The 27,356-nt window shown below is 39.5% G+C and overlaps 1 protein-coding gene across 1 annotated transcript in view; it reads right to left on the bottom strand.

Annotated features, from left to right (window-relative positions):
* The window catches only part of Gpc4 (glypican 4), a 109,950-nt gene that overhangs the window by 18,541 nt on the left and 64,053 nt on the right, over window positions 1-27,356 (bottom strand). The window contains exons 2-3 of the mRNA XM_051178589.1: window positions 21,167-21,325; window positions 4,732-5,123 (exon numbers count right to left, since the gene is read on the bottom strand). Coding sequence (XP_051034546.1) covers window positions 4,732-5,123; window positions 21,167-21,325 — 551 coding nt within the window. The remainder of the gene's footprint in view (window positions 1-4,731; window positions 5,124-21,166; window positions 21,326-27,356) is intronic.

Below are 27,356 nucleotides of genomic sequence, written 5' to 3' on the forward strand. Positions count from 1 at the left end.
AGTGAGTGCTGGCCCAGCTCCCCAACCCCCCCCTTTTTTTTTTGCACAGCCTCTCACACCAAACAAACAGAAAAGGTCTAGATTTTCATCTGTTGCCTGGTAACATAAGCACCCAATAGAAACAACAGGAAATATTTCACCAAATTATGGTAAGAGAAAGATCTAGGGAGCCCACACTTGCCGTGGGATGTGATGAGTTTATTCAGCAGTTTCCTAAGTCATTTTCAATTCAGTACACACACAAAGAAGGAATGACGAGACGTTCTTGCTGTGGATATGATAAGGGAATTTTGTATAATACATAGAATGAACTCAAATTCACTCCAGAATATTTCTGGGCACATGGTAGATAGAATAGAATAGAAGCTGCACAAATACCTGAAGTTGTGTCTTAGGTTTTTGTCTGAACTCACTGGACTGCTATACTCCATAAATGAAAATATGATTACATTAACTTCCTTAAAGATTCTACAGTTTTTTGCTCTTTTTCTACTTTGCAATATTCCTTTTTAAATTTTTTGTTGTGTATATTCATTGTGTGTGGTGGTATTACCTAGGGATAATTTTCATTCAAGTATACTAACTGTAACTTCACATAGCCCACTAACCTCTATATTCTCCTTCTTTCCATCCCTTTAGTCTCCTTTTGTCCCCCTAGACAGTATCTCTTCTACTCTTATGTTGCAGTTTTGTTTCAGGGTATCTACCTAAAATCCAGAAATCACTAAGCAAATATCTAGCATTTGTCTTTCTGAGACTGGTTTAATGTTGTCTGTGATCTTCATGTATTCCTCCTTTTGGCACACATACTTATCCCTATCCCTACCATATCTCAAGTCCTACCATGCCCTTTGCAAACATACATACATACATACATACATGGTTTATTTAAAAACTTATTTACATTTATAATGATGTGGGGAAGATAACAAAATAATGTCCAATACCAGCATCATTGGACAATAGTGGGAAGTAGAGAGGGATCCACAGAAATTGTTTAAGGCAGGAGAGTCACTCATGTATTTTGATGGTAAGGCACTATTGTCTAATTATAGCCCCTGAAGTTTGGAGTGCGGGTGTAGACACAGTCCCATTATGCTAGTGTTAATTGAAACCATGAGAATGCATCTCTTTGGCAGAAGAGCTATTAATTTTCATGGTACATGTAACCACTTGTGCATTTCTTAAGCGCCACAATAGACTCCACCCTTCTCGGCAAAACTGCTACTCCAAGCAGGTAAGAAAGAAATGCATCAAGAACCAAGACAAATAACAATGAAATAAGTAACACAAAGATGTGTAGCAGCAGGATATTCTTGAACCATCTGTTACTAATTAAGAGGGTATCTATTCAGTTGCAATTGTAAGGCTCCAAGGATTGGGATTGACTCTGCTGGGTCCAGCAAATCTGAGGCAAGCAAGAGTACTTTAACCGAGTGGTGCCCTTCTCTGTAGGGAAGGAAAGCTTGCTGGTGCTAATGGCCTTTCAAAGGCTTTCTGTTGATCAAATCATTGTTCATCTTGGAAGTGCAAAAGAGAGCTGAAAAAACAAGGTGTCCACCCAAAAGAAAGTGAGACCATCTCTGAGTTAAGCATTCAGAGCAGCCAAGGCCAGGATGCTTCTGCAGCTTGCCTTTTAAAAAGTCAAGTGATTCTGGTCTCCTCAGTTGACAAATACATTCCTTAACTCTGAAAGGCCCTTTTATGAGGTAACAAAAAACTACATTTGTTAAGTTGTTCTCTTCCCATGGAGAATAACTGAGTAAGGATTATCAGGTGAAGGAACCCATAGATATGGGAGGAAAGAAACCTACTCAATATATAAACTGATAGAGAACTCGAATTATAAGTTAATCACATGGCTTTTGTGCTTACTCGATTTGAAATACATTTTTGGCAGTTAGGTCTTTTAATAGATTCCCCATAAAAGCAAAAATTTAAATTCTGCTTAACTGAGAGCTCCACTCCAAAAATTAATACAGTAAGTATTTTCCCAAGTCTGCAACCATGCCTGACATGCTGGTACATCAAGACATCCCTTAGAAGATAGATTTGATACAATTCTTATTTTGGTTATCTTTGATTTAATACCTATGTGTTTTACTATTGTGCTAGTCAAATAATATAAACCAACTTAGTTGAAGGTATTGGTTTTAAATCAGTCCTTAAGTCCAGAAGTTATCCAGTAGTGAAGCCAAAACAGTCCATCTGTTTGTTTGTTTGTTTGTTATTAATCTTCCAGTTACAAACATAGCATTTAACATAGCCCAATGTTATTTTTTTAACCTTTGACCTATATGAATTAGATGACTGTATTTACTGTTTTCCAATAAAACTATGAACTGTCTTTTAAGAAGTCATTAGGTATAAAATGAATATGGATGAGAGCTGAATTCTGAAACACAAATAAAAAGTAATCTTAAGAAAGTATTTAAAGTAGCTTTTCTTCTCCAATTAACAGTAGACCTGTATTTCTTTAATGTAAAGACGGTATTTTTCTATTTTTCTCTTTATAATGCACTAATAGCATACAGATACATGTGTATATATGAGTATTTACACCACATACCGACTCCTTCCTGTCCATTCATCTTAGGATGAACATGAGGAATTGCTAAAAGTAGGCAAATGTGTCAGGTGAACGTCTAAGCCAATGACATGGGTCTCAAAGAAGTATGGACTGTGGACTACTTAAGTATTTCCAAGATTAAAAATGATTGCTTATATTGACAGAAGTACAGCACTGCAATTATTTTCCTGATGACCTTAGATTCGTATGCCCCACCAAATATTTGCCACAGACAATTAAAGCATCAGAAGAAAAAGGAGAGGGTGGATACTACAAAGAAATTCCTAACAATTCACAGCCTGGAGATGAGAGATCAGTAGTGAATACATATTATTTCCTAATTCCAAATTATTAGCATCTATTTTAGAGAATATGCTAGGCTTTAGACTCATTTGCTTCACTCTGATAAACACTGGCTTCCTCTTTAACTAAGGTGACAGTACATTCTGAGCGTTTAGTTGCCCATTAACAATCAGTAGTCCCTGTTGCCTGGTTATGTTTGTTAATAAGCACCTGTTGGTTTAGACAGTAAGTGCCTTAGCTTGGATAATAAATTACATGGTCATTCTAACTGCAGATGAACTCTGTGAAAGTTAATCTGGTGGACATTTTGTAGTACTGTTCAGTTTTCACTCTGACCTTTTGTATAATCACAAAAACAACTAAATGACAAAAAAAGGTACTATCTGTGCACACAGAATTTTCAACAATGGCTTACAAATTTGGAGCCTAAAATAAGAGCCTCAAGAGCAGTCTGACAAAGATAACTTTGCTCCAATATAGATGCTTCTTCCCTGGTATTAAGTCATAAAAGATGTCTTAACTTAAGTTTCTATTGCTGTGATAGACATGTCTACAAGTTTGTCTTACATACCCTGGGCCACAATCCACCCTGGGGAAGCCACAGAGGTTGTTCTTCATAGTTTGCTCAGTCTGCTTTCTTGTATCAGTGAGGACCACCTTCCCAAGGGTAGCAGCATCATCCACAGTGACATGGGCCCTCCAACATTAGTCATAAACCTCTGAACACTCAAAACCTCCCGTAGTCCCAAATTCCAAAATGTTCCACATAAACATATTGATGCAAGGTCATTCAAAATTGTTCATTGGCTTAAGAGTTACAGCTCAGTGGTAGAGCATTGGCTGTACATCTGCAATGCCCCGAGGTTGTAGTCCCACTGCTACAGGAACTAAAAGCTTGCAAGTCTCACTGAAGGGTGAACCATTTTCACTTTGAAATCTTGCTCAAAAAGCACAGATCCTCAGTATTACATACACCAACACACAAGAGCCTGTCTCCTTTACATCACCTCATGGAGGCTCATGAAGGCCTTTCTAAGGTGGCTCCATGAACAGTCTGAAAAATCCTATTCTAATCCAATCCATTTAGTTTACAAGAGATCCATTTTACCACCTATTACAATTTTCTATACTGGTAATCCTATAGCCAAATTCATGATCAAAACTTGAACAGTAAGTGCACAGTAATTGTCATGAAAGCTCTGAGCACACTTTATAATGTGTGCCCATGAAACAAATGCTCATGAATACTGATGACTTCCTAGTCTGCAACTAGTGGGCTCAAACATGGTCATTTAAAATAACTAAGTGTGAAAACAAAAATAGAACTAAGTGTGGAGCCTGAGAGGGGGGGAGGGGGAGGTTTTTGCAAGAAGAGAAAGAACTAAAAGCAGATGGAAGCTGATTTGTTAAAAATCATATTTAAAATTAAGATTTAGAGTTCATGTACATCCCATATAAGAATGCTACCAAGAATGCTACAGAAAATAACAATGATATATAAAGATATTTATCCTAGCTGGGCAGTGGTGGTATATGACTAATCCCAGCACCCAGGAGGCAGAGGCAGGTAGATCTCTAGGACTTCAAGGCCAGCCTGGTCTACAGAGTGAGTTGCAGGACAGGCTAACCCTAACCCTGTCTCAAACAAACAAACAAACAAACAAACAAAGCTTATCCTAGTACTGATGAGTCACACTAAACAGTATATGCATGTGGACAAATGTGAGAAGTGAGAGACCAAGAAAAGACTGTTATTGAGCCAACGGAACCCCAGTAACTTGTTTTGTAACATTTCTCCAACCCCTTTTGAAACCAAACCAACCAAAACTCAAAACACAAAAGACACCCAGACAACTTACCACAGAGACTTTGCTCACTACATCCCGTGCAACTGCTAGACCTTGAGCAAAAGTCCGGGCTGCAACAAAGGCACGCGTAACCTGGAGCTTCAGTTTCCGAGGGACATCTCCAAAGGGCTTCAGCTGCTCTGTATATTTGCTCACACATTCCAGGTACTCATCTGTAAAATGGTACTGAGAGTTCACAAGGCGGAACATGCGCTCCAGAAGGCGAGCCCAGAAGTCATTTAGCATTTCCTCCAGGTTCACATTTCCCACCACATAGTAGCGCTTCAATTCCACGAAGAGATCTTTAAATAGCTCTGAATTTTGCATGTACAAGTGGCCATATGTCTTCACAAACATATCATTCAGGGATTTCTCTGCATTCTCAAGTAGTTCTTTGAAGAATTCTACAAAGAAAACCCAAAAAAGGGAGGGAGACGAAAATGAGAAAGGCTGTTTTCCAGTAATTAAATAAGTGAATGAGATGAACTTGAAGAGAAAAACAACTGTGACATCCAACTGGAAAGTATGTTTGTACATACAGTGTACGGCTGTGGCTTCTGCATCTCAAATCCTTTGTTGGTGAAAAGAAGTCTATGTCACAAAGTTACTCTTTCATACATGCCCACATCCAAGAGAAGGAGAAGGAAAATTTAAATTAGCAGCTTCTCAAGTATCAGTACAACATTCTAAAAACCCTCAACAAACAATGGCAGGTTGGACATGGTGATGCCGACCTCCTGCAATGCTAGCACGTAGGCAGATCAGGAGTTCAAGGTCAGTCTCAGCTACCCAGTCAAGTAGAGGCTGAACACGAGACTGTCTTAAAACAAGCAAATGAACAAACAAGCAAGCCAGAAAACAGCAGCAGCAACTAAAAACAAACACATAATCGCTAAAAGATGAGGTTTCCCCAAAAAACATCTTTGAGTAACACCCTAGAACAGTGGTTCTCACCCTTCCTAATGCTGGGACCTTTAATACAGTTCCTCATGTTGATGGTCTAGACAGTGGTTCCCACCCTTCCTAATGCTGTGACCTTTAATACAGTTCCTCATGTTGATGGTCTAGACAGTGGTTCTCACCCTTCCTAATGCTGGGACCCTTTAATACAGTTCCTCATGTTGATGGTCTAGACAGTGGTTCTCACCCTTCCTAATGCTGGGACCTTTAATACAGTTCCTCATGTTGATGGTCTAGACAGTGGTTCTCACCCTTCCTAATGCTGGGACCTTTAATACAGTTCCTCATGTAGATGGTCTACACAGTGGTTCTCACCCTTCCTAATGCTGGGACCTTTAATACAGTTCCTCATGTTGATGGTCTAGACAGTGGTTCTCACCCTTCCTAATGCTGTGACCCTCTAATACAGTTTCTCATGTTGTGCTGACTCCCCCAAACCATAAAATTACTTTCCTTGCTACTTCATAACTGCAATTTTACTACTGTTATGAGTTATAATGTAAATATCTGATATACAGGGTATTTGGTATGTGAACCCTGGAAAAAGTTGTTCAACACCTCCTTCAAGCAAATCCACGACCCACAGGTAGAGAATACTGCTCTAAACCAAAGTAAATCATATAATTATGACCTAAGATTAAGACAGGCATTTCAAAAATTATTATTTCCATCTTTTTTTACTTCTCTACAGGACATGCTTGGAAAATGAAAATGCTTGGGACCACCGAACATAATGAAACAGCCCTTGAATCAAGTATCTCCTTCTGGAAATAATTTTTTGAGTGTTTTCTCGGTGATGCTACTGTAACAATGGTATTCAACTTGACTTTGGGCTCCTACAGTGGCATTGTGATTTTCTTTTCAAGGTTGCAGAGATGAATCCATTGTAGATATCATTACAGCTCTGGTGTATATGTAAAATGACATGGAAAAATAACTGAAAACCACAAATGACCATATCTGAATGTTTCAGGTTTATGCCTTGGCCACCATACGAAGCCAGAGTGCAACTGCTGACGATTGTAATTTTTTTTTCCAGCAAAAATGGTAAACTTTCTCTTGAAGTGTAAAGAGAAACACAGGAGAATTCCCAGGCCAGCTACCCACTACTCAACTTCCTGATCCCATAACACACAAGATGAAAGGTGAGGGCTGACACCCAGGTTGTCCTCTGACCTTTACTCCACACTGTGCCATGGACACTTGTACTCATACAAGACTGTGTGCACTTGTCACTCAAAGATTTAAAAAAAAAAAGAATGAGAAGCTAACATTAATCATTCGTAGAGAATTTCTTGCCTGGTAAAAAAATAAACACCCCATGATATTAAGTTTATAAGCAGGAAATATAATGAATACCAGAGCAAAGTATAAGGACTTGATCAAATGAGAAACTGTCTAAGTGAACATGGATCAGAACAACATGTGATGCCACTTCAAAGGCAGGGCACTGGTGAACTTATCAAAATGCAATAGCACTACAAGCATGTTCTCTTCCCACACTGGGAGGACAAGCCAGAGGCTGATGGCTCATTCCAATATGTTTTCAAAGCTCTTGGACTGAGTACAGCCTTTTGGAAGTGTGGGTTTCCATACAAGCCAAGAGAGTCCATACCAATGTTTCTTGAGCCCCTAACACATCAATACATACTTCTTTGAGGGTTAGGGCTAAAGTCCAGAGTTCTTTCTGGTTCCAGATTTGTAGACTTTGTCTTTTGGTTTGTTTCTTCACTCTAGTTTCTAGTTGTGGATTTTCCCCCTTTATTTCTACTACTTCTGCTGTCTTATTTACAGTGTTCTCTCCAGAGTTCATCTCTCACACTTTTACCAGTATTCTCTCCCTTAGCAAAAGAGCAGAGTATACAAAGAACTAAGAGAACTGTGCGAGAGTTCTCCAGAGGAACAGAACCAAGAAGATAACTAATTATAGAGGAGATTTATTAGACTGGCTCCCACAACCACAGAGACTACAAAGTCCTGTGATGGTTATCAACCCACAGGCGAGCCAGGGAGACCAGTACGTCCTAAGTCTAAGAAGCTGAAGCCTCAGGATGAGAGAGCCCAGTTGAAGGTCAAAAAAACCTCCGAAAGAGCTACTGGTCACAAGAGAAATCTGATGTGCTTAAGCACCAGCAGGAGAAAGCACACTAACTTGAAAAGCTCACCAGCAGAAACTAGGTTTCCCACTTGTACTGTGTCGTTATTCGATCAGGACCAGCAGCCTATTGGATGTTGCTGCCTGCAGCAAGGGCAGGGGATTCCTCTTCTTAGTCCACTGGCCCATATAGCAGTCTTCTCTGTGCAACACCTCCAGAGACACATTCAGAACGATGCTTTACCACATCTCTGTGGCCCTTCCAACAAGCCAAACAAGGCAGCAGAGAAACATGTGAGAAGAACTCTGGGAGGCATCCAAGTGGGGAGGCCTTTTATTGTCTATGACATTCCCCTGAAAAGCTCTCGAAATGTACACCAAGGATCAACAGCACAACAATATCACCTAGGCACTTGCCAGCAATCAAGCTCTTGGCCCCACCCCAGACTCACTGAACCAGAAACTCTAGGTGTGGATCTAGCCATGCTTGACTGTTGTGCCCTCAAGTTAGAGAACAAGACTAACTGATGAAAAACATTTCCATTTCACTGATCACTAGTAATCACCAGCGGCCCTGGGGCTCGGCTGAGTGTAAGGCATTCTGGGGGAGCAGTACTGTTTTAAAGGATGGGAATGGGGGGTTCTTTCCAATGAATTCCCTCTAAAATACTATTACCTTCCTAGAAATAATGTTTTTTGATTTCTTGGGAATACATTTTCTTATATAGGGCTCTTTCATCTATGTGTTAACATAGATGACTAAGGCATGTAGCATTTTCCCTTAATTCCAAGTTGGGGAGTTCTAAGGAATCTCAAATATCATCTGGTGTATGTCCTTTACCGTACCTTATCACCAACATGCTTTTTGATCAGGGGCCTAAAGTGTGTAAGAAGATTGTTAGTACATGTCTGCAGAGTGAATTCTAATTGGTCTTAATAATAAAACCCCAGAGTCAGATACCTGGGTAAATGCTGAAAGATCAGAGAAGTAAAGGTGCCAGCCACTAGAAAGAGACCTTTTACTCTACCAAATCCTCAGACCAAAGTGGGCAAGATACTGTCTCTAGTAATCCTCAGACTAAGTTTAATGAGCTCCTGTCTCTTCCTCCTTATATTCCCCTCTCCACCCAGCCATATGCACTCTTGTTTCCACCTCCCTAGTGCTGGGATTAAAGACGTGTCACTCCAAGTGCTGGGATCACCTTTGTGTTAGCTCTGCTTCTCTTTTATACTGTATCAATCTCGTGTAGTCCAGGTTGGCTTTGAACTCATAAACATATGCCTGCTTCTGTCTCCCTGTTGCTGGGATTAAAGGTGTGTGCCACAACTGCTCATTTTCTATAGGTAACTAGTGTAGTTACCCATCTGCACTGTGATCTTCAGGCGAGTTTTATTTGTTACAACACAAACAATATATCACCACACATGTCTAGTATACTATACGGGCATATTGGGGGGGAAAAAAGCCTTGTCATAGAGAACAGAATCCAAACTTTATGCCAATCAAGTACTCTCTCTATTAAAAAAAACAAAAACAAAAACCCGACAACAACAACCACAGATCCTTCCCTATAATACGTTTCTATCATTGTTCGTAACATTAGTATATGCCAGAAGAAACTTGAGTGCTAAGAATTATTTGGCTAGTGCCTTTGTATTTATTTAATTAGCTAGTCTATTTTTTAATCCACAGGACCGAAAGGCATGGTTTTAAAGGGTAGGAGACACAGTGGTCCATTGAGTTTAGTTTAATTTCAAACTTTGAAAATTGTCAAGACTGATCCTTTATTGGGCTTCATAGTACTGTACGTCAAAGACATTCTATGGAGAAAGTTCACCATTCTGGCTTTTTTTGTTTTGTTTTGTTTTGTTTTGTTTTTGACACAGTCTCACTATGTTAACCAGGCTGGGCTCAAACTCACAGGGACCTGCCTGCCTCTCCCTCCCCGGGGCTGAGATTAAAGGCGTGTGCCACCATGTTCAATAAGTTCAATCGTTCTGGTCTGAAACCGGCCAGGAGATGCAGCTGTTTGGTATCCAGTTACTTAAAGCATAAGAAAAATGACCTAATGAGAAGGAAACAGATTTGATGATGACATATCCCTCTGTCCAGCATTACCACAGGACTTTACATTGGCTCCCATCACTCACATTTTCTTGCAAAATGTAAGCCTCTATGCACATGCAAGTGTGTGTATTTATGGCAGCATGTGTTTTAGCAGATTAGTGTGGAGCCACATATACACTAAATCTTAATGTATCTCATTACCCAGAAAATTTATCTTCTTGCCTTCACACATTAAAAGACTCTTTTATGTGGCCATTTAAGTTGAAGATATAAAGAATATTTGAATGGCTATGTGGTTAATAAAAGCTTGAGAAATTCTATAAAACTAATATAACAAGTTAAAACCTCGCAGCTTAATCTCTCCAAATGGCTATGCAATTTGACAAGTATGTACTGAGTGCCTATTATGGGCTCAAGTCAAAGCATACTGCTTTACCATGTATCTTAAGCTTTCTTCTGTCCAATCAGACAGCAACAAAAATTTCTAGAAAGACAAATTTCCCCTATCCAATTTACCTTTACTATATAGCCACTGTAGTCTGTAGTTTTATGAGTTCACTAGAGACTTTAAACCATCTATACAATTCTTAATCCTTCATTTCATTGATGAGTTCCTCAATGTTCATCTATTTCACCCATGTCAACCAAACGAACATGAAATAAGGCAGAAGAGCCAAACTCATTTCTCCTTAGACTCATCTTGTTAATGGAACTATTCCATCTCGTTTCTGAATTTGCCTTAAAAGGATGGCAGATATCATGTAGATTCTAGACCAATTACACACATAACAATTTTCTATCAGGGGTTTATAGAGTTTGCAAAGGTTCTAGTAGACTAGCCATTATCCTATAGTTGTGCATAACTCTTTCATCTTTCCGCTGCCCCCAACTTGTCTTTCTATGTTTGGGGTCACAGCCCTCATCTGCAGTAATTTTGTTAAGTGCTGCAACTCCCATCTCCATGTAGGCCCCACCCACCATTAACATCATTCATGTTCCTTAGGATCATGGTCAGATCCTAACTGCTGAAGAAGACCTGCCTAGGCCAACACACATAGCAATCATCCTCCATAATCGTTAATGAAACCAATTATAATATAAGCGTTGGCCAAGGGAACCAGACAAGGGTAGTGTGAACCAGAGTTCCCACTGATCAGAGGCTGAGTTAATTGGAAGTTAGAGCTCCTATCCAGCAACTGCTCGTACTTGTGTAGAAATATTGCTCAAACAGAGTCTGTTTTCAGAGAAGTTACTGGTGTCTGATAGTCAGACAAGAGGTAGTAATCAAGCATTTGCGAACAGGTTTATTTCTGTAATTTTCCACTTGGATGCTTAAGCATACGTGCGGTAAGGATCAAGCAGCCAATAGTCCTTGAGCTCACAATTGGCCACAACTCAGAAGTGGAAAACGGCACTATAATATGCTATGGCCCTAAAGCAGTGTGAATGGTGGGAAAAGTATGAAGAGTCCTACTTAGAAGCTGCATGCCATGCCTGGAAAATGGTCCATACAAAACAGGCTATCCTCTCACCCCACGTGGCTAATGCTGGCACAAAGTAATGCTCAATATACATAGGCACTACTAATAATGCTGGTGCTATTTTCACTCCTAGAATTTCTTCATGTCAACACGCTTTTAAAACATCCTTTAAAAGACTGGTTTATGTCTTGCCTAGTGGGGTTGAACATAATCCATCTGGGGAAACATAAATGAAGCCAAAGCTGTTGGAGGTCTGCTGAGAAGACCTAAGGCCTTATAAAACTTGAACCTGTTTATCCAAAGGGAAATGCTTGATGGCTCTACCTTCCAAGGTTGTGAAATGTCCCAGACATCCATGAGACTGGAAGCAACTACTGGGTGGAAACTAAGGAATGGATCACTGTCCACCATGGGAGGAGAGTTTATACTACTTGGAAGGCAGAATGTAAAAGCATCACACACACACACATCCAAAACCTAGGAATCAGGGCTTCTTACCTCTTTCCTCCCAGGCACTTCATTTGCATACTCTTGAATATACCAGCAGCCTGCTAGGTGTAAGAACTGAGCTTGGGGCCAGTAAACACTTCTCGGAGCTAAACTTCAATTATTCCTAGCATAGGAAGTACTGATTTAGCATGGGAAAAACTTGAGTGAAAAGCCAAACTTTTCCTATCAAAGTGTTCTATGTAAATATCCTGCCTTTTAAAAAAAGAACATCGTGTGCCCCTGGAATTTCTATCGCCAGCCACTTGTCCTGCATCAAATAAACATCCAAAATTCTTGGAAAGGGTCAAAGGAGAGCTGGCTGTGCTATTAAATACCATTAGTTACTTCTATATAAACAATCGACTGGCTATTGATGAATGAGCTAGAATGTATTCTAGAATGAACCCATGACCTTGAGAGACTGGAAGCTCTTTCTATTCAATCCATTTGTTTGGTGCTATAAATCACCCCCTTTCGTTTACATTATGAGGAAGCTGTCTTTTCTGTATAAGCATTCATTTCTCCTTCACTATAAATGCTGCATCTCACAGCCTTAGTGTGGCACGCCAACACTAAGTTATCACAGCAACAAAATTCCTCGGAAGCCTGTAAGTGCTACAGCTCATCCTTTTCTAACTGTTAGGCAAGCTGAAGGAGTCATACTCCATCCATTCTCTTGATGCCAACAAGTATGTAATGAAGAGAAGCTACCATGGGCACCTGCAAATGGAGGGACAAGGAAAAAACCTAAAGCACCGTCCTGACAAGGGAACTGTTGGCTTGGGACTGTCTCCTGCCATATCTCGCCTTTTCAGTAGTCTGAAAGTCTACAGCATGAACTTTCCTCTGTCATGGCATGTCACTCCCGGAGAGCACCCGAGAGAGCATGGGGGCACTAAAAGGTCACAGACTGAATTCGTGTTTAGCAGCAGATAGTAAATTAATAGGCTGCCCCTAAGCTGGCAAGCCAATTGCCAGCTGCAGCCCTCATTTGGGGCTGTTAGCATATCAAAGAGTGCCAGGGGACCCTGCCAAAGGGTCTGTCTTTTCTTTCCTAGGTTAATTTTATTAATGACTTCTCCTAGGGAGAAAAATAGAGGGTTTGTTCTCCCATGGACCTTGATTTTAGCTAAGTTGCCAGGGATTCAGACTCAGTACCGTGGACTTAGTACTTCCACTGACACCATTCAGTGTGCCACAGCTAGCCACTTGGACTTATATTATTTTGCATCCAATAGTCCCTCAGAGCGCACGTAAGTAAACTAGGAAGCTAGAGTAGCCACAACAAGCATTCCAATGCTACATTTTGTGTGCACCACTCAACAGGGTGTCATATGGCCTTTATATATATATATATATATATATATATATATATATATATATATATATATGAGATCACATATCAAGAAAAATCATGGCTCCAAATCATTTCATTAGTGATTCTAATTGCATGTATGTCTGTGTTATATGTTGACACACACAGAAAAGTGATGAAGCAAATACAGTCGTGATGGTGAATGTTAATGATCAAATGACTCTTTTCAGTATGTTTCTCAATTTTTTTTTATTCCCTAAAAATTTTCAATGGCATTCACATTTTTTGGCTGACACATAACATGTCCACATATTCCTGGGTTATGATTGACATTGTGATTCACAAACACATTAAGCAATGATCAACTTGGAAGTGACATTATCTGTCTCCTTAAACTTTTGTCAGTGCTTTTGGCCAAGTGTATTCAAATTACTCTTCTTCTATTTTGAGATAGATACTATGGTCAACCTACTTGTACAGCATACAAGAACTTCCTCCTAAGCAACTACAAATTTGACCAACCTCTTCCCACTTCTCCTCCCTACTACACCTCAGCCACCACTCCATGAATCTCCTCTCAACTTCTATGAGAGGTTTTTAAGATTCATGTGGTACCTCCACATTGTCACAAATGTTACGATTTCATTCTTGGGTAGAACAGTATTCTGTGTGTGAATGGCACACTTTTATCCCTGAATCAGTTGATAGACAAGCTGTTCCCACACCCATTTCTTTTGGCTCTTTTGGTACTACTAGGCCATATGGTAGTTGTTCTCCACTCCATAGTCACTAGACCACTCCGCCTTCTTAACAGTCACTATGCTAATCTTACAGTCCCTACAACAGTGTAGAGGGATTCTTTCTCTGTTAGCCACAAGAGTATTTTATAATTAGAAAACAATGGTATTCCTTACTGTCTGCAAAGAGTCTTACTTTCTTTTATTCAGTTTCATCAGTGGAGGCCTTCTCTCTCTCTCTCTCTCTCTCTCTCTCTCTCTCTCTCTCTCTCTCTCTCTCTCTCTCAAATTGTCTAGAGTGGACAGTGACAATAAAGAAAAACATCATGTTAAACCTACCACCATTCATTATTTTTTAATCAAGAAAAGGACTACTTTTGCTGAACAGAATGTTTCTCGCCGTAGCAATCTGAAAATCAGGCTAGGTATGTAGCCTATAACTCCACAAATTGAAATAAAGCTCCAACATCTTACTGAATTTCTTGTCTTCTTTTCAACATGAAAATATATAGTCACATGATCAACAGCCTAATGTTTCTATCCTACTGTCACGTAACAATAGGGACTTAACATTTCATATATGACTAAACATTCTTCAGAAGCATCATTTTTTAATATGGTGGACATTTTATTTTTTAATTATTTATTTTAGAGGTTCTAGTATAATTACATCATCCCCCTCCCTTCCTTTTTCTCCCTCCAAGCCCTCCCATATACCCTTCCTTGCTCTTTTTCAAACTCATGGTCTCTCTTTTCATTAATTGTTATTACACATTTGTGTTCATCTCACACAAACACACACACACACACAAACACACACACAGAGACACACTCCTAAACATAATCTGCTCAATCTGTATAATGTTACTTGCATGTGTAATTTCAAGGTCAATCATTTGGTATTGGATCAACAATTGATGTTCTCTTCCTTAGGAAAAACTATTTCTCTCACATAGAATATTTTGGCTTATTTCCAAATGTTAGTATTCTAATTAATACTGTTATATACATCCTATTAATATCTTACATTAATCTTTATGCATATCTCCATTTCCTTAGGATACATACCCAGCAGTACAATTATTCGGTCAAAGGATATGAACATATTTAAAGCTTTTAATACATTGCCAAATCAATCCCCTGAAAGGTGAGCCAGTGGATTACACTTGATAGTTGAGTCATATTTATTTCAAAGTTCCCAGTGTTCCATTAATTCTCCCAAGAGGGAGGATGATGAAGATGGGTCAGACCAATGAACAAGAATGTGCTAAAAAGCATGACTGGCTTGGGAATTCTCTCTGGCCAGGCAGACATATAAAAGAAGGCTGGAATGAGCGACACAATTTCCAATTGCCAGGCTCAGTATACAACAAAACAGTAAAGTTTGTACTTGCCTCCAACTAGAGCAATAACCTCTTCCCCATGGTATACCTTCAAAAGAAGCTGAAGCTAACTGCAAAGGCTCAAACTAACATTGCTCTGGATTCAGCAGAAACTGCACATGAAATAACTAACACCACAGCAAATGCTTACATCTCAGAGAACAAAAAACTGAAAAACGATTGCTAACAATCATTCGCATCCAGTTTCATAGATACACTAAAAGAGTTGGGGCCCAGAGAGCAGGCTCAGCAGTGAAAACACCGGTAGGTCTTGCGGAGGATCAGGGTTCAGTTCTCAGACCTACATGGTAGCTCACAGTTGTCTGTAACTCCAGGTCTGGAGGATCTAATGTCCTTTTTATACCTTCATGGGCACAAGGCATGCACACGATGCACACAATATGCATGTAAATGATCACACAAACACATAAAATGAAAATAAACAAGCACATATATTTTTTAAGGGGTTACCAAAAGTGCACAGGAAAAATAGCAGTGTCTTCTGACAAAAATCAAAGGCAGTTGGTGTGATCAAGGACAATGGATTTTTAAACAGGCCAGATGGCACCATGTCTTTCTTTGTGCTTTGTGGCTACTCTGCCTGTGAACTGTTGCCCACTACACTGTAATGAGGTTTCAAATAGCAACAATTGTTTTAAAGTCATAACGACTGAAATGTAAAGTGAGGATTAAAAACAAAATCCATCTATGGGCCAGAGAAATGACTCAGCTATTCAGAGCACATTCCGCTCCTGCAGAAGATCCTAGTTCAATTGCCAGCATCCACATGAAGTGGCTCACAACATTCTGTAACTCTACCTCCAGGGTATCTAAGGCTCTCATCTGGCCTCCCCAGCCACCAGCCCTCCTGCACATATACTCACAGATGAACACATGCATATATACCACATTAAAAATAAATCTTTAAAACCCAAGCTCAAACGAGTAGTGATCATGTACTTCATTAATCACAGGTGGATCTCTGTGACTTTGAAACCATCCTGATCCATATAATGAGATCCTGTCCCCCCAAACAAAAAAGTCTGTCTTTATATTGCTCTCTATATATTTACATAATATTTAAATATGGGTTTTTTTCCAACCTAAAAACAAGGTCTTTATTAATATACGGAAGCAACAAACTCCCCACTCCAATAACAAATCCAGGAAGTTTAAAAACAAAGTTAAGGATCAGAGGCTAGGAAAAAAATCTAGAAATTTTAACTTGGCTAATGGCCATGGAGTTTAGTTAGGAGTTTTTATCATTGAAGGTGAATGAACAGTTCACTCTCTCTGAGGTTATTAGTTTCAAAGGCCTATGAATTCAAATGCCTTTAGCCCATGGAGCCTCCACATTGGTTTCTCTATTGGCTTTAATGAGATAATGACTGATATGAACAACAGTGATTAAAACACAGATTCAGCTAAGTCTGATGACTGCTTCATGCCATGCCTGTGTAAGATGATATGAACCTGGGGGTGGGTGGGGGATGGGTGGGTCTGTGAATGATAGCCACTCTAGTTTACACAGCCCAGGCACATAGATGGGACAGACAATTATGTCTTTTATGTGCATTTTAAGCTAATTCAGAAAATTTCTACTATTATTCCAGTTAACAAGCAGCAGGCTCATGGGAAGGTTTTCAAAGACCGAGTGAAAGTAGCTGGGGGTTAAGAAATGACAGGAGGGAAATAGAGGGTACCATACAGATGGCTAATTAACAACTTGTAAGACCTTTCACTAAAGCAGCTGGTCTAGTCACATGTTAAAAAGATTCACAGAATTTTTAGAATTGAAAGGGTTTTTGAGAGAGCATCTAGCTCAACCCCTCATTTTATGGATGGGAAAACTGAGACCCAGTTAATTACCCCAGGTCACAGAAGGTCCTGCTACAGAATCAGACTGAAAATTTGTTGTGTTCTGCCTCCCAACCAAAGTGGCTTAATTCCCTCCTAAAATGACAAATTAGGAGAGTGTTCCCAATGAATTAGTACCAGGTATCATCTTTGGCTCCATAAGATTTCTTAAAGTGTGCAAAATATCTAGCAAATAGTTTGGCAGTAGTATTTCTTCATGGCTATTACATCATTTTTATTATGTAATCCAGAAATGTATTTAACACAGCAGCTTTGATCACCTTAATAACCTATGTTTCTTTTAAAAACAATGAGTCTCACAAAGCGCCAGACAGTTTGGGGATGGCTCTTTATGCTGTAGCCCCTAAACATGGATTATGCCCCATTCCTACTATTCCTATCCTTTGCCAAGCAATTCTTCCCCAACACCCACTGAACTAGCTTATTAGCATATTCATGAGACGACTGCTTTAGCTAATTAGCAGTTTTACTACTAAAAAATTCCCAAGACTGGCCAAAAGGGGGAGCAGTCAGCCCTGTCACTCTAATGCTCTGGCTCTAGGACCATTTTAAGATAGAGTTGACAAAACAACTTGCCAGTCCTCACACCCAGAGACACACATTTAAAGCATAGGTGGCCTGGCAACATGGCTCTGTGGGTAAAAGCTGAGTATGATCCCAAAACCCACAGTAGAAAGAGAGAACTAATTCCTAAAGTTGTTGCCTGACACATACCCATGGCATGAACACACCATACATACATATACATACACACACACACACACACACACACACACACACACACGATAATAACATAATAACAATAGCAATAATAATAAGTAATAGTAATCAAATTTTAATATTTTAAAAATAAACCCACAAAACTGGTTGAAGTACTACATGGAGATACTGCCAGATGAAGTCTCTTCTTGTATTTACCCAGGTTTGAAAACATTCACACACACAACTTAAAAAGTAGAATTCAACTTATAAACTATATATTCATTTGAGACACACATAACAATAGAAAATGGAAAGCAAGAGACAAAGGAATGTGTGGGAAAAAAAGATTTGTTCTTCACATTTGGTGAGTCCTGAGTCCAAAAACAACAGAGCAATTAACACACCACTCACTTGCAATGGAGGCAGACTAACCAAAAACTGCGTACACATACACTTCGATAACCCAGGAAGTTGCCAGGGCTCAAAATCAACTCTTTGAGTATGCATATGAGCTTGGATCCTCTTTTGAAAATCGATGGACCTACTACTATTTCATGGTATCTCACTATGTATCTCCAAGGGGGTTGTGTGCAACTTTGCTGTCCTTCTTGGTTCCCCAGCCACCACCTTATTTTTTTGCCAAATTTCCTCTCTTCCATTTACATCAAAGACACATATTTGTCCTTCTAATCACAGTTACGGACAGTTCTTTGATCAAAACACCTTACCTTTGAACTTCTGAGAATTGAAATAACCTTAAAGAACTTTAGTCAACATCCCTGGATCTTTTAAAAATACATCTATCAATCAAACAACCGATGCAGCACCCACTAAAGGATTGCTGGGAACCAGACAACTTGTGTTTTGCCATGGAAAATTATTTCAGAAAACTTAAAAAAAAATGTGCAAAGTATTCCAGGTCTGTTCTGATCTCCAGACCAAACAGATTTCAGCGGCTTACAACAAATTTTAATTGGTGCTCATTAACTTTATTGTCTTTGCCATATTTTAAATTAGAGTCACAAGAAATACACAGGAGTTCTATAATCATTTTTAGTATGTTTTGGAACTGACAAAAGTAGAATTTTAGTGTATTTATTGAATGTGAAGAACAAGATCAATTGTTTCTATATTTTTCTTTAAAAAAAAATCCAAGCATATGTTAACACTTACTGATAACGGCTCTCTATACAGCTTTCTTTAAAAGAAAGCTTGCACACTGTAATCATACTATGTACTATATGCTGCTATAAAACCATAGGGAGAGAGAAGGGGGAGAACTCTAAACCAGCAGACCCATAGGCAATGACTGTGGGCTCTATTCCAGAGAAAGATGTGTGTAACCAGAAACAGGACAGTTTTCTTTGGAGAAGTCTGTATACCAGACTTGGGTATTTGTTATAACTTTCTCTTTGAGAATACCACACCTATGCTCTTGGATGTGTCTCACTTTTTTCTGAGCATCTCTCTCAACCCTCACGTTTAAGCCTATATTAAAAGCATTATCTTAATCCCCAAGTATCCTTCGCCTTAAAAAGAATCGGGGTAACTTAGAGAAGTTGGGATTGGGGACTTGGAAACATGTTTCTCTTCACTGCATGCATCATGCTCTTAAACAGGGGCAGGACTTAAGTTTCCTTTCTAGTTCCGGTATGAGAAAGTCCCATGTGGTGATGTTTAAAGAAGTCACCTCTCTGACATGCCAGAGTTAAGAGACTTTCACTCATTCTGGGCATGTACTACACTCCTGAAATCCTAGCACTAGGGAGGTTAAATCAAAATCACAAATCACAGGCCTCTCAAAAAAAAATTAGATGGGCTTGGAAGGGGTGAGTAATGAGTCATTGTTTTCAAAAGTAAAAATAACAGTGATCCAGAGACAAGGAAGATTCTGATCCTGTCCTTGCCAATAATATCTATTTTCGCAAATTATTAGCATGTGCTTTTTAACAGAAGAAGCTAGATATATCAGAGTTGAGTTAATTGGAATATAAAGATACATATATTTATTTTTACCCATCCAGAGAAAGTAGATAGAATTAAGACCAAACAGATTAGGTCAGTGGTTGAGTACATGTGTAGCATGGGTAATGTCCTGGGTTCCTTCCCTGGTCTCATCATGCAAAAATAAGATCAAATACTTTTGGCACACGGTGTACTTGAAACAGTGAATAGGATCAATGACGTACATTATAATATCCAGACAGTATTAAGTTCAACTACATTACAAATTAAATGCGTCATAATCTGGCCTGGATAGCTTACTAATAGTTATTAAATTGGTTACAAAAAAAGTTACAAGTAATGACTCTCAACATAAATGCCTGAAATACAACCTGTTCTATAGTTGGAGACTGTCTTATCAGCTCTATCAAATCTAATTTAGTCTAACTTCTCACCATGGTAACAAGCTCTTTGCAGTAATACTCAAAGACATTTCACATCTAGAAAATTTGCCTTGTACTACTTCACCATGCATAATGTCAAGAAAAGCTTGCTTCAAAGGTACCATGTAATTAGAATGGCCTTTAAAACAGTCACAAAGGAAATTGTTCTGATTAAATCAAGTCTACTTCACAACAATCATGAGTAAGAAACATCATGAAAGGAATCCTGGTATCTTTGGGACCTCATATTCTAATTTTTGCATCTGTTATCTGTAGTGTGGCTTCAGGTAGGGCTTGAAGTACCTCTCATCTGCTTACATGCTCTCAACTGAATAAAAGTGTTCATGGGAAAGTGTTTAGAATTCTATTATGGTTTTCCATGGGAAGGCTATAGCAGACCTCAGCTAATAATGAGCCTGGGGAGGCAGCTAAACTTGGTGAAGACTATAGACTAGTGGTCACTTCCAGGTTATTGACTGCATGGATGCTCGACAGTTGAACACCAATCTTGTCTATGTGCTATGGGGATTCTAAGAATTCTAGTTGGCAATTCATTGTGAAATGTAATATGAAGTCCAGCATCTGCAGAATCTCTCTACTGGATGGAGGGGGAAGCTAAGACAGTTTTTGAGATGCCTGCTTTTTATTAGGAAGTCTTTTTTTCCAGTGACTTGCGTCAACAACACTATGCAGCATTCACCCAAAGAAAGAAAAGGAAAGCATTTAAATTAACCTCATCTATTTTTAACTCCCTTTGACCATATTTCCATAATGCCTAGTATACAGATGCCTGTGCAAGCTGCTTAGTAACTTGCCTCTGGAACCCTACTTCAACCACACCACCACCAACCACATCTTGGGAGAAAACTGAAGTACTGAGAGAACAGAAGACATCTAAAGAAGCGATCATACAAAACAGCTGTCACCTCTTACATGCAATTTAGATCACATACCATCAAACTTCTTGTAACGAGATGCAAAGATGGCTTGCAAATGATTGCATTGTTCACTGACCACACTTTTGAAATCATCTTTACTTTGCAGACTGTACTTCTCTTCCATCTCTTGAGAACAGCAGGTATAACCCTGGGGACAGATCTTCAAATGGTCACCTGGAAGGTAAAAGATAATCTGTATCACCACTATGCACCGGATCCAAGAGAGAAGGGCTTGATTTCACATGCACTTTCTTCTTCATTTGAGCCAGGGAGCTCAAACATTGCACAGAGCTAAAACATTCATGGCACATGAAACTCTTTATTCTCATGTGTTGGTTTTGTTGTTGTTTTGAAACAAAACCTTATTATTTAAAAAATAAAAAGCTTGCAACCAGACATAGTTACATACACCTATAATTCCAGCACTCTGATTTGAGGCCAGACTGGTCTACAAAGTGAATTCCAGGACAGCTAGGGCTACGCAGAGAAACCCTGTCCCCAAAAACATAAACAAAAAAGCTGGCAATAAATAAAACAGGCCTAAACTCTACACAACTTAATGAATTTATATAAAGTTAGAACTGCATTCAAAATGGAGGCTGTGATGCATCATATTAAAATTTTCACTTTCAGTACCTAATATATTTAATGCGCCTATCAACCATGTTAAAATAAAATAAAAATAAAGCTACCGCCACCCCCCCTCAAAAGAAAACGCAAAAGAATTTTGTAATTAAGAAGATGGTTTTAACCACAGAAGTCAGTGTGAGGCAATAAGAGCAGTACTGATTGGCAGTGATACAAACCTCTCATAAATCCCTTATGATTCTGTGTGACACACTGTGTAAGTCATAAAAACAAGAGATTTGTTTTTTAAGAGTCTGAGAGTTTATATTGAGAGAAGCATTTATAAAGTGTGATAACAACCCAAAACTAAGTAAATATATAATTCCTATATAATTTCATGTTATGGTGTAGGAAACAAACATAAATTTATAAGCATAAATTGGACTGAGGAAAAGCAAAGAGGTCCACACATTTCAAGGAGCTGATGTCACGAAGGAAAACTATGGGGAAATCACACTGGATAATCTGAACCTATGCTAAGTCATAAAGAAGAGACCCTAGGCAATCCTCTATGTTAAGATTTTATATTGCCACCTGCTAGGCAGGTTATCAGACAATATCCTTCTTCTGTGTGATGAAGTTACTTATTCCTCATATTCTCATAGACCAAAGGTTTCCGATAAATGTGATCCTTATGTAGTGATACAGCCCACATGGTTCACTGCATAGCAACCTAGCCCACAAAGTATCTATATTCTTAGACCTACACTCTGTCCAGAGTTCAGAAGTGCAAGGGTTTGGATGGCTTCTTCAATGAGTCTATGAAAACTGCTTTGTAGAGACCAATGACTAATCCCTCACAATGACCAAAGAGGTGCAGTGAGGGTCAACATTAAACCACATCGGGTACTATGACTTGAGGCAAGCCACTATTTACTGGTTTGATAAAACTGTATACACAGTCACTAAAAAAATACCCTAGGCCTAGTACTGAGCATGTACCTATTGCTCCAGCTACTGGAGAGACAACATGGTGAGACTTCATCTCAAAATGAAATCTCAAGGATGAGTCCAGTGGAGACATGGCAACTTGACAATGGTATGTTGAACAAACAGAGGGATCTGGAATGACAAAGATGTCTTCCTACTGCTTGCTTTTTGTGTACTTTCCAAAAACAAGCCTGCCCTTAACACAGACTCCGAAGTACCATTAGGGCTGGGTAGGACTGCTGAACATAAAATAGAGTTGGCACGTCAGTTGATTATCACTAGATTATTAATGCATAGATGTAAATAATTACATACCTATATATCATCATAGGACCAGAATACATGATATGAAATCCACAAAGAATCAGTAAAAATAAAAGAAAAAAAGAAGTTTAAAAAAAACCTGAAAAAAAGCCCCTCTTTGTGGGTTGTTGGTATCAGACTACATAGTTAGCATTGAGATAGCCAGTTGTCTGCTGCTTTCAAGCCTGAGGGTTCCTCTAGTAGTCTAAACACATAAAACAGTTTAAAGGCCCCAAGTATACAGTACTACCCTTATAGCATCCCAGTACTCTGAAGGCAGAAACAGGCAGATCTCTGTCCAGCCTACTATACACAGCATTGTCAACCCTTTACAAAGATCCCATTGGGCATGCATCAAATCTTCAAGGAAAAAAAAATCTCAGGCGATTGGAAAAACATGCACATCTACCCAATCTATTTTTTAAGACAGTGTTACTATGTGGCTCTGGATGATTTGGAAGTCTATCAAGTCATTGTGTTATGTAGACCATGCTGGCCTCAAACTCACAGAAATCCACCTTTCTCTGCCTCCAAAGTGTTGGGATTAAAGGCACTTCCATATGTCCAGTTGTCTATACAATCATGGCATATTCACCCAAGTAAAATAGACAATCTGTTAATTTATTGAATACCATCAAAACAGACCAAAATATAAAAGAAGACGCCTTCCTTAAATGCTGTGCATGTGTCTGAGGGTTTGTACATGTGCACACATGAAAACACACACACACACACACACACACACACTTTGAAACCAGAACACAGTGAGAAATTGGGAAGGAATCATCTCCACTGAAAAGAGCGCCAGATGTTGAGAAATTCAAACCTGCCTAGGACTTTTTACACTGGAGGATATACCCTCTAAGCTTTCCTGTTAAACTCTGCTCAAAGGTTACAATCCCAGGCATTCCACCCATCTCACATCCACCAAGACCTCCAACAGGACCTTATGAGGGCCTGCTTATACTTAATGAAGTGTATGTTTGTCCGGGCAACGGCTAACAAAGACCACTAGTATGCCTTCATATTAGAGAGGTCTTTCCAGAGAGATGTGACCCACTGGTGAGAAAGGCCTGCCTTGTGTAAAGGATGACAATGAGCTAGAAACATGCCTAAGGTGTTGATTGCCAAAGCCACCTTCTTCTGAGAGTCCTCACTCCTAGAGGAATGCTCCTCAGGGCTACATAGCCGTCAGCATACTACTTACTCTCTTTCCATCTATGAAAAGTGCTCTTTGAAAATTTAATTCACATTCTGGCCAAAAGAAATGTATAATCTAATACATTTGTAAATTAAACTGCAAGACAGGCATACTGGGGACTAAAGAACCTGAGCAGTTAACGCTGCTGAAAAGTGTAAGGATGAAAAAGGCAACAGTCTTGTGCACTTGAACTGTAGCTGGATTGCAATAAGGATCTCTGAGAACTCACATGAGCAACAAGACTCTTAAAAAGAATTTCTATCTTTATTTAGTTAGTGTCTTGGTAGCACCTTTACTCATTGAACCATTTTCAGACCCTTTTTTTTTTCATCTCTCTCTCTCTCTCTCTCTCTCTCTCTCTTTTGGTTTTTGAGACAGGGTTTCCTTGTTCCTTGTGGAGCTTTGGAGCCTGTCCTGGAACTACCTCTTGTAGTCCAGGCTGTCCTGGAACTCATAGAGATCCACCTGCCTCTGCCTCCCAAGTGCTAGGATTAAAGTTGTGTGCCACCACCGCCTGGCAGTATTTCTTTTCTTAAACTTTTTAATGTGTATAAGTGGTATGCCTGCACATGCCTGTGTACCATGTACATGAAAGGTGCCTGCAGAGGATAAAATAAGACATTAGATCCCATAGAAATGGAGTTGCAGACAGCTGTGAGCTGCCAGGTGGGTGTTTGCCACTGAATGCCATGTCCTCTGGAAGAGTATCATCCTTGGTGGCACAGTGAGTTACAGGCCAGCCTGGGCTGTATGACACCCTTTTCAATCCCCTCCCCTGAAACAGCAACAAAAATCGATGATCTTTATTGAGGTTTAAGAGGGATCAGGAGAAACAAATAGGCCGAACAGATGTTTCTTCAGAGAGAAATAACTTACAACATAGACAGATGAACACCAGCAGGTTCCTGGTCCCAAGGATGCCTCCGGATGCTCTCCTGTCCCTGTGTGGCAAGCATGAGAGCTCCCGGACCCCTCCTCAGACATAGTTCCCCCAGGTAACATCCGCCCCTGTCTCCACGCCAATGGGCGTGGTCTGTGCCACAGGTGTGGACAAAGTGAATATCTCACTACAGACTTTCATCTCCTTTGTGAAGAACTTTCTTCCTAACTCTGAAGCAGCCAGTTTGTTTGGTCAGCACAAACTCATTGCCTAATATTTACAGTTAAAATCTATCCAGTTTGTTCTTCTCAGTGTGCCCCCTCACTGCATCCCTTCCCCTTATCAAGCATTGTTTGAACATCTAAACTTAAGGATTTCATGACCAGGCACTTGGCTCAGTGGTAGAGTGTTTACCTGATCTCTAAGATCAATTCCCTATACCACAGAGATGAAAATTAAAAAATAAGAGAAAAAACCCCTCTGGTTAATTATACTTTAATCAGCAAAATGCCTCATCTTGAAGGCAGAACATGTATGTTGTTTGAGTGATGGTCTACTTACATGTTTGCTGTATCAAATGAGTAATGCCTTGGGAGAATTCTTCTATGAACTTGGTCATCCTATAAATTTGTCATTTAAGAAAGCTATCACCCTCCGTTAGGCTATTAGCACTGTGTACAGGAGCAACAGAACTGATTCTTCTATGAACTTGGTCATCCTATAAATTTGTCATTTAAGAAAGCTATCACCCTCCGTTAGGCTATTAGCACTGTGTACAGGAGCAACAGAACTGATTTGGGACAAGTGGCATAGCAGTGGGCACAAGCAATATAGACCCCCGACGCCCAGCAATTCTCACACACACACCTTGCATAAGGAATCATCACTGGGAGCTGCAGAGATGGCCCAGGGGTTAAGAGTACTCACTGTTCTTACAGAGGACCCAGGTTCAATTGTAAACACCCACATGGTGGCTCACAACTGCCTGTAACTCCAGTTCCAAGATATCTGACACCTTCTACAGATATTAGGCATACACACGGCACACATTTATACATGCAGGCAAAACACGAATGCATATAAATGGAATAAATCTAATATTATATTTTTGAAAGAATCATCATTGGATACATATTCCCAAAACAACAACGAGGAAGCTTACTAAGGCATCTTTTCGTTCCCCATAGTCACACTCCCCCTCCCCCAAGGAATGATAGTTGTGGACAGGCTTCTAAATTCGAGCAGTTCTCCAACAAACAGGAGATAAGATCTCCAACTGTCATTTGTCCCACAGGTTACCATTTCTCCAACTCAATCTCCTGCTTCCACAATCCGGGATACATAGACATATGTGCATATATCACTTTAATATGTTTTTTCTGCTTTCTACCATGCCTTCACACTGCCAAGTGATCTTTACCCACTTATTTAACTGCATGTTTAATGAAGCAGAGGGGCTGAATTTTTATTTTGTAGTACTTGTTCAGAGTCCCTTGATTTAAAACACAGGTAGACTGAATACTTTAGGATTTTCTAAGGGAGCACCTAAATTAAATTGTTTTTTTGTACATGGTTCTTAATTACTTCTTTCTTTTGTGGATCAGTGGCCCTCAATAGGGGGAAAAGAGGTCCCCGAGCCCTGTCCTAGGAGGCTTATATGAGATTCAATGAGCCATGCTTTTAAAGCTTAACTCTATGGCATTTAAAAACAAATTACTCAAAAGAGCCAAACTTTTTCAATCATACCAGCTCTGTGTAATTTCTCTTTGGTCTTACTCAATGCAGTAGGCAGTAGTTTTCAAAGAAAAAGACAATCACAGTAAGTTACTATGAAATCCTGCAGAGTGTGTATTGGTCTGTTTGTTGTTTTTGTTTGTTTTCTGTTTTTGTTTTAGTTGAAATCCATGATTTAAAAAGAAGGCATTTAACATTAGCAACCTCTTCTACCCTGTAACAGCTCTCTGAGGTGAACAGTCTAAAGAAGTATGTCTTCTTGCTTATCTGTCATCTATTCCTCTTATCAAACACTGGCTCTGATGGACAAATGGGTACAGTTAATGTCCATTTACTCTCATGTTGTAAATGATAGCTGGGTTCTTAAATGGAGCAGAAAACAGACTGGCCCACACCACGTCATTGGGAAGGTATACATTCTCTATACCTAGGCAAAGTGACTACCCAAACGCACTTGGGAAAGAAGAAACACTAATTACATGCTAAAGGGAAGGAATGCATGAAGGGTACATTGAGAAGAACAACCTGGA

This window comes from Phodopus roborovskii, unplaced genomic scaffold (genome assembly GCF_943737965.1).
Source record: "Phodopus roborovskii unplaced genomic scaffold, PHOROB, whole genome shotgun sequence".
In the NCBI taxonomy this organism is placed as follows: domain Eukaryota; kingdom Metazoa; phylum Chordata; class Mammalia; order Rodentia; family Cricetidae; genus Phodopus; species Phodopus roborovskii.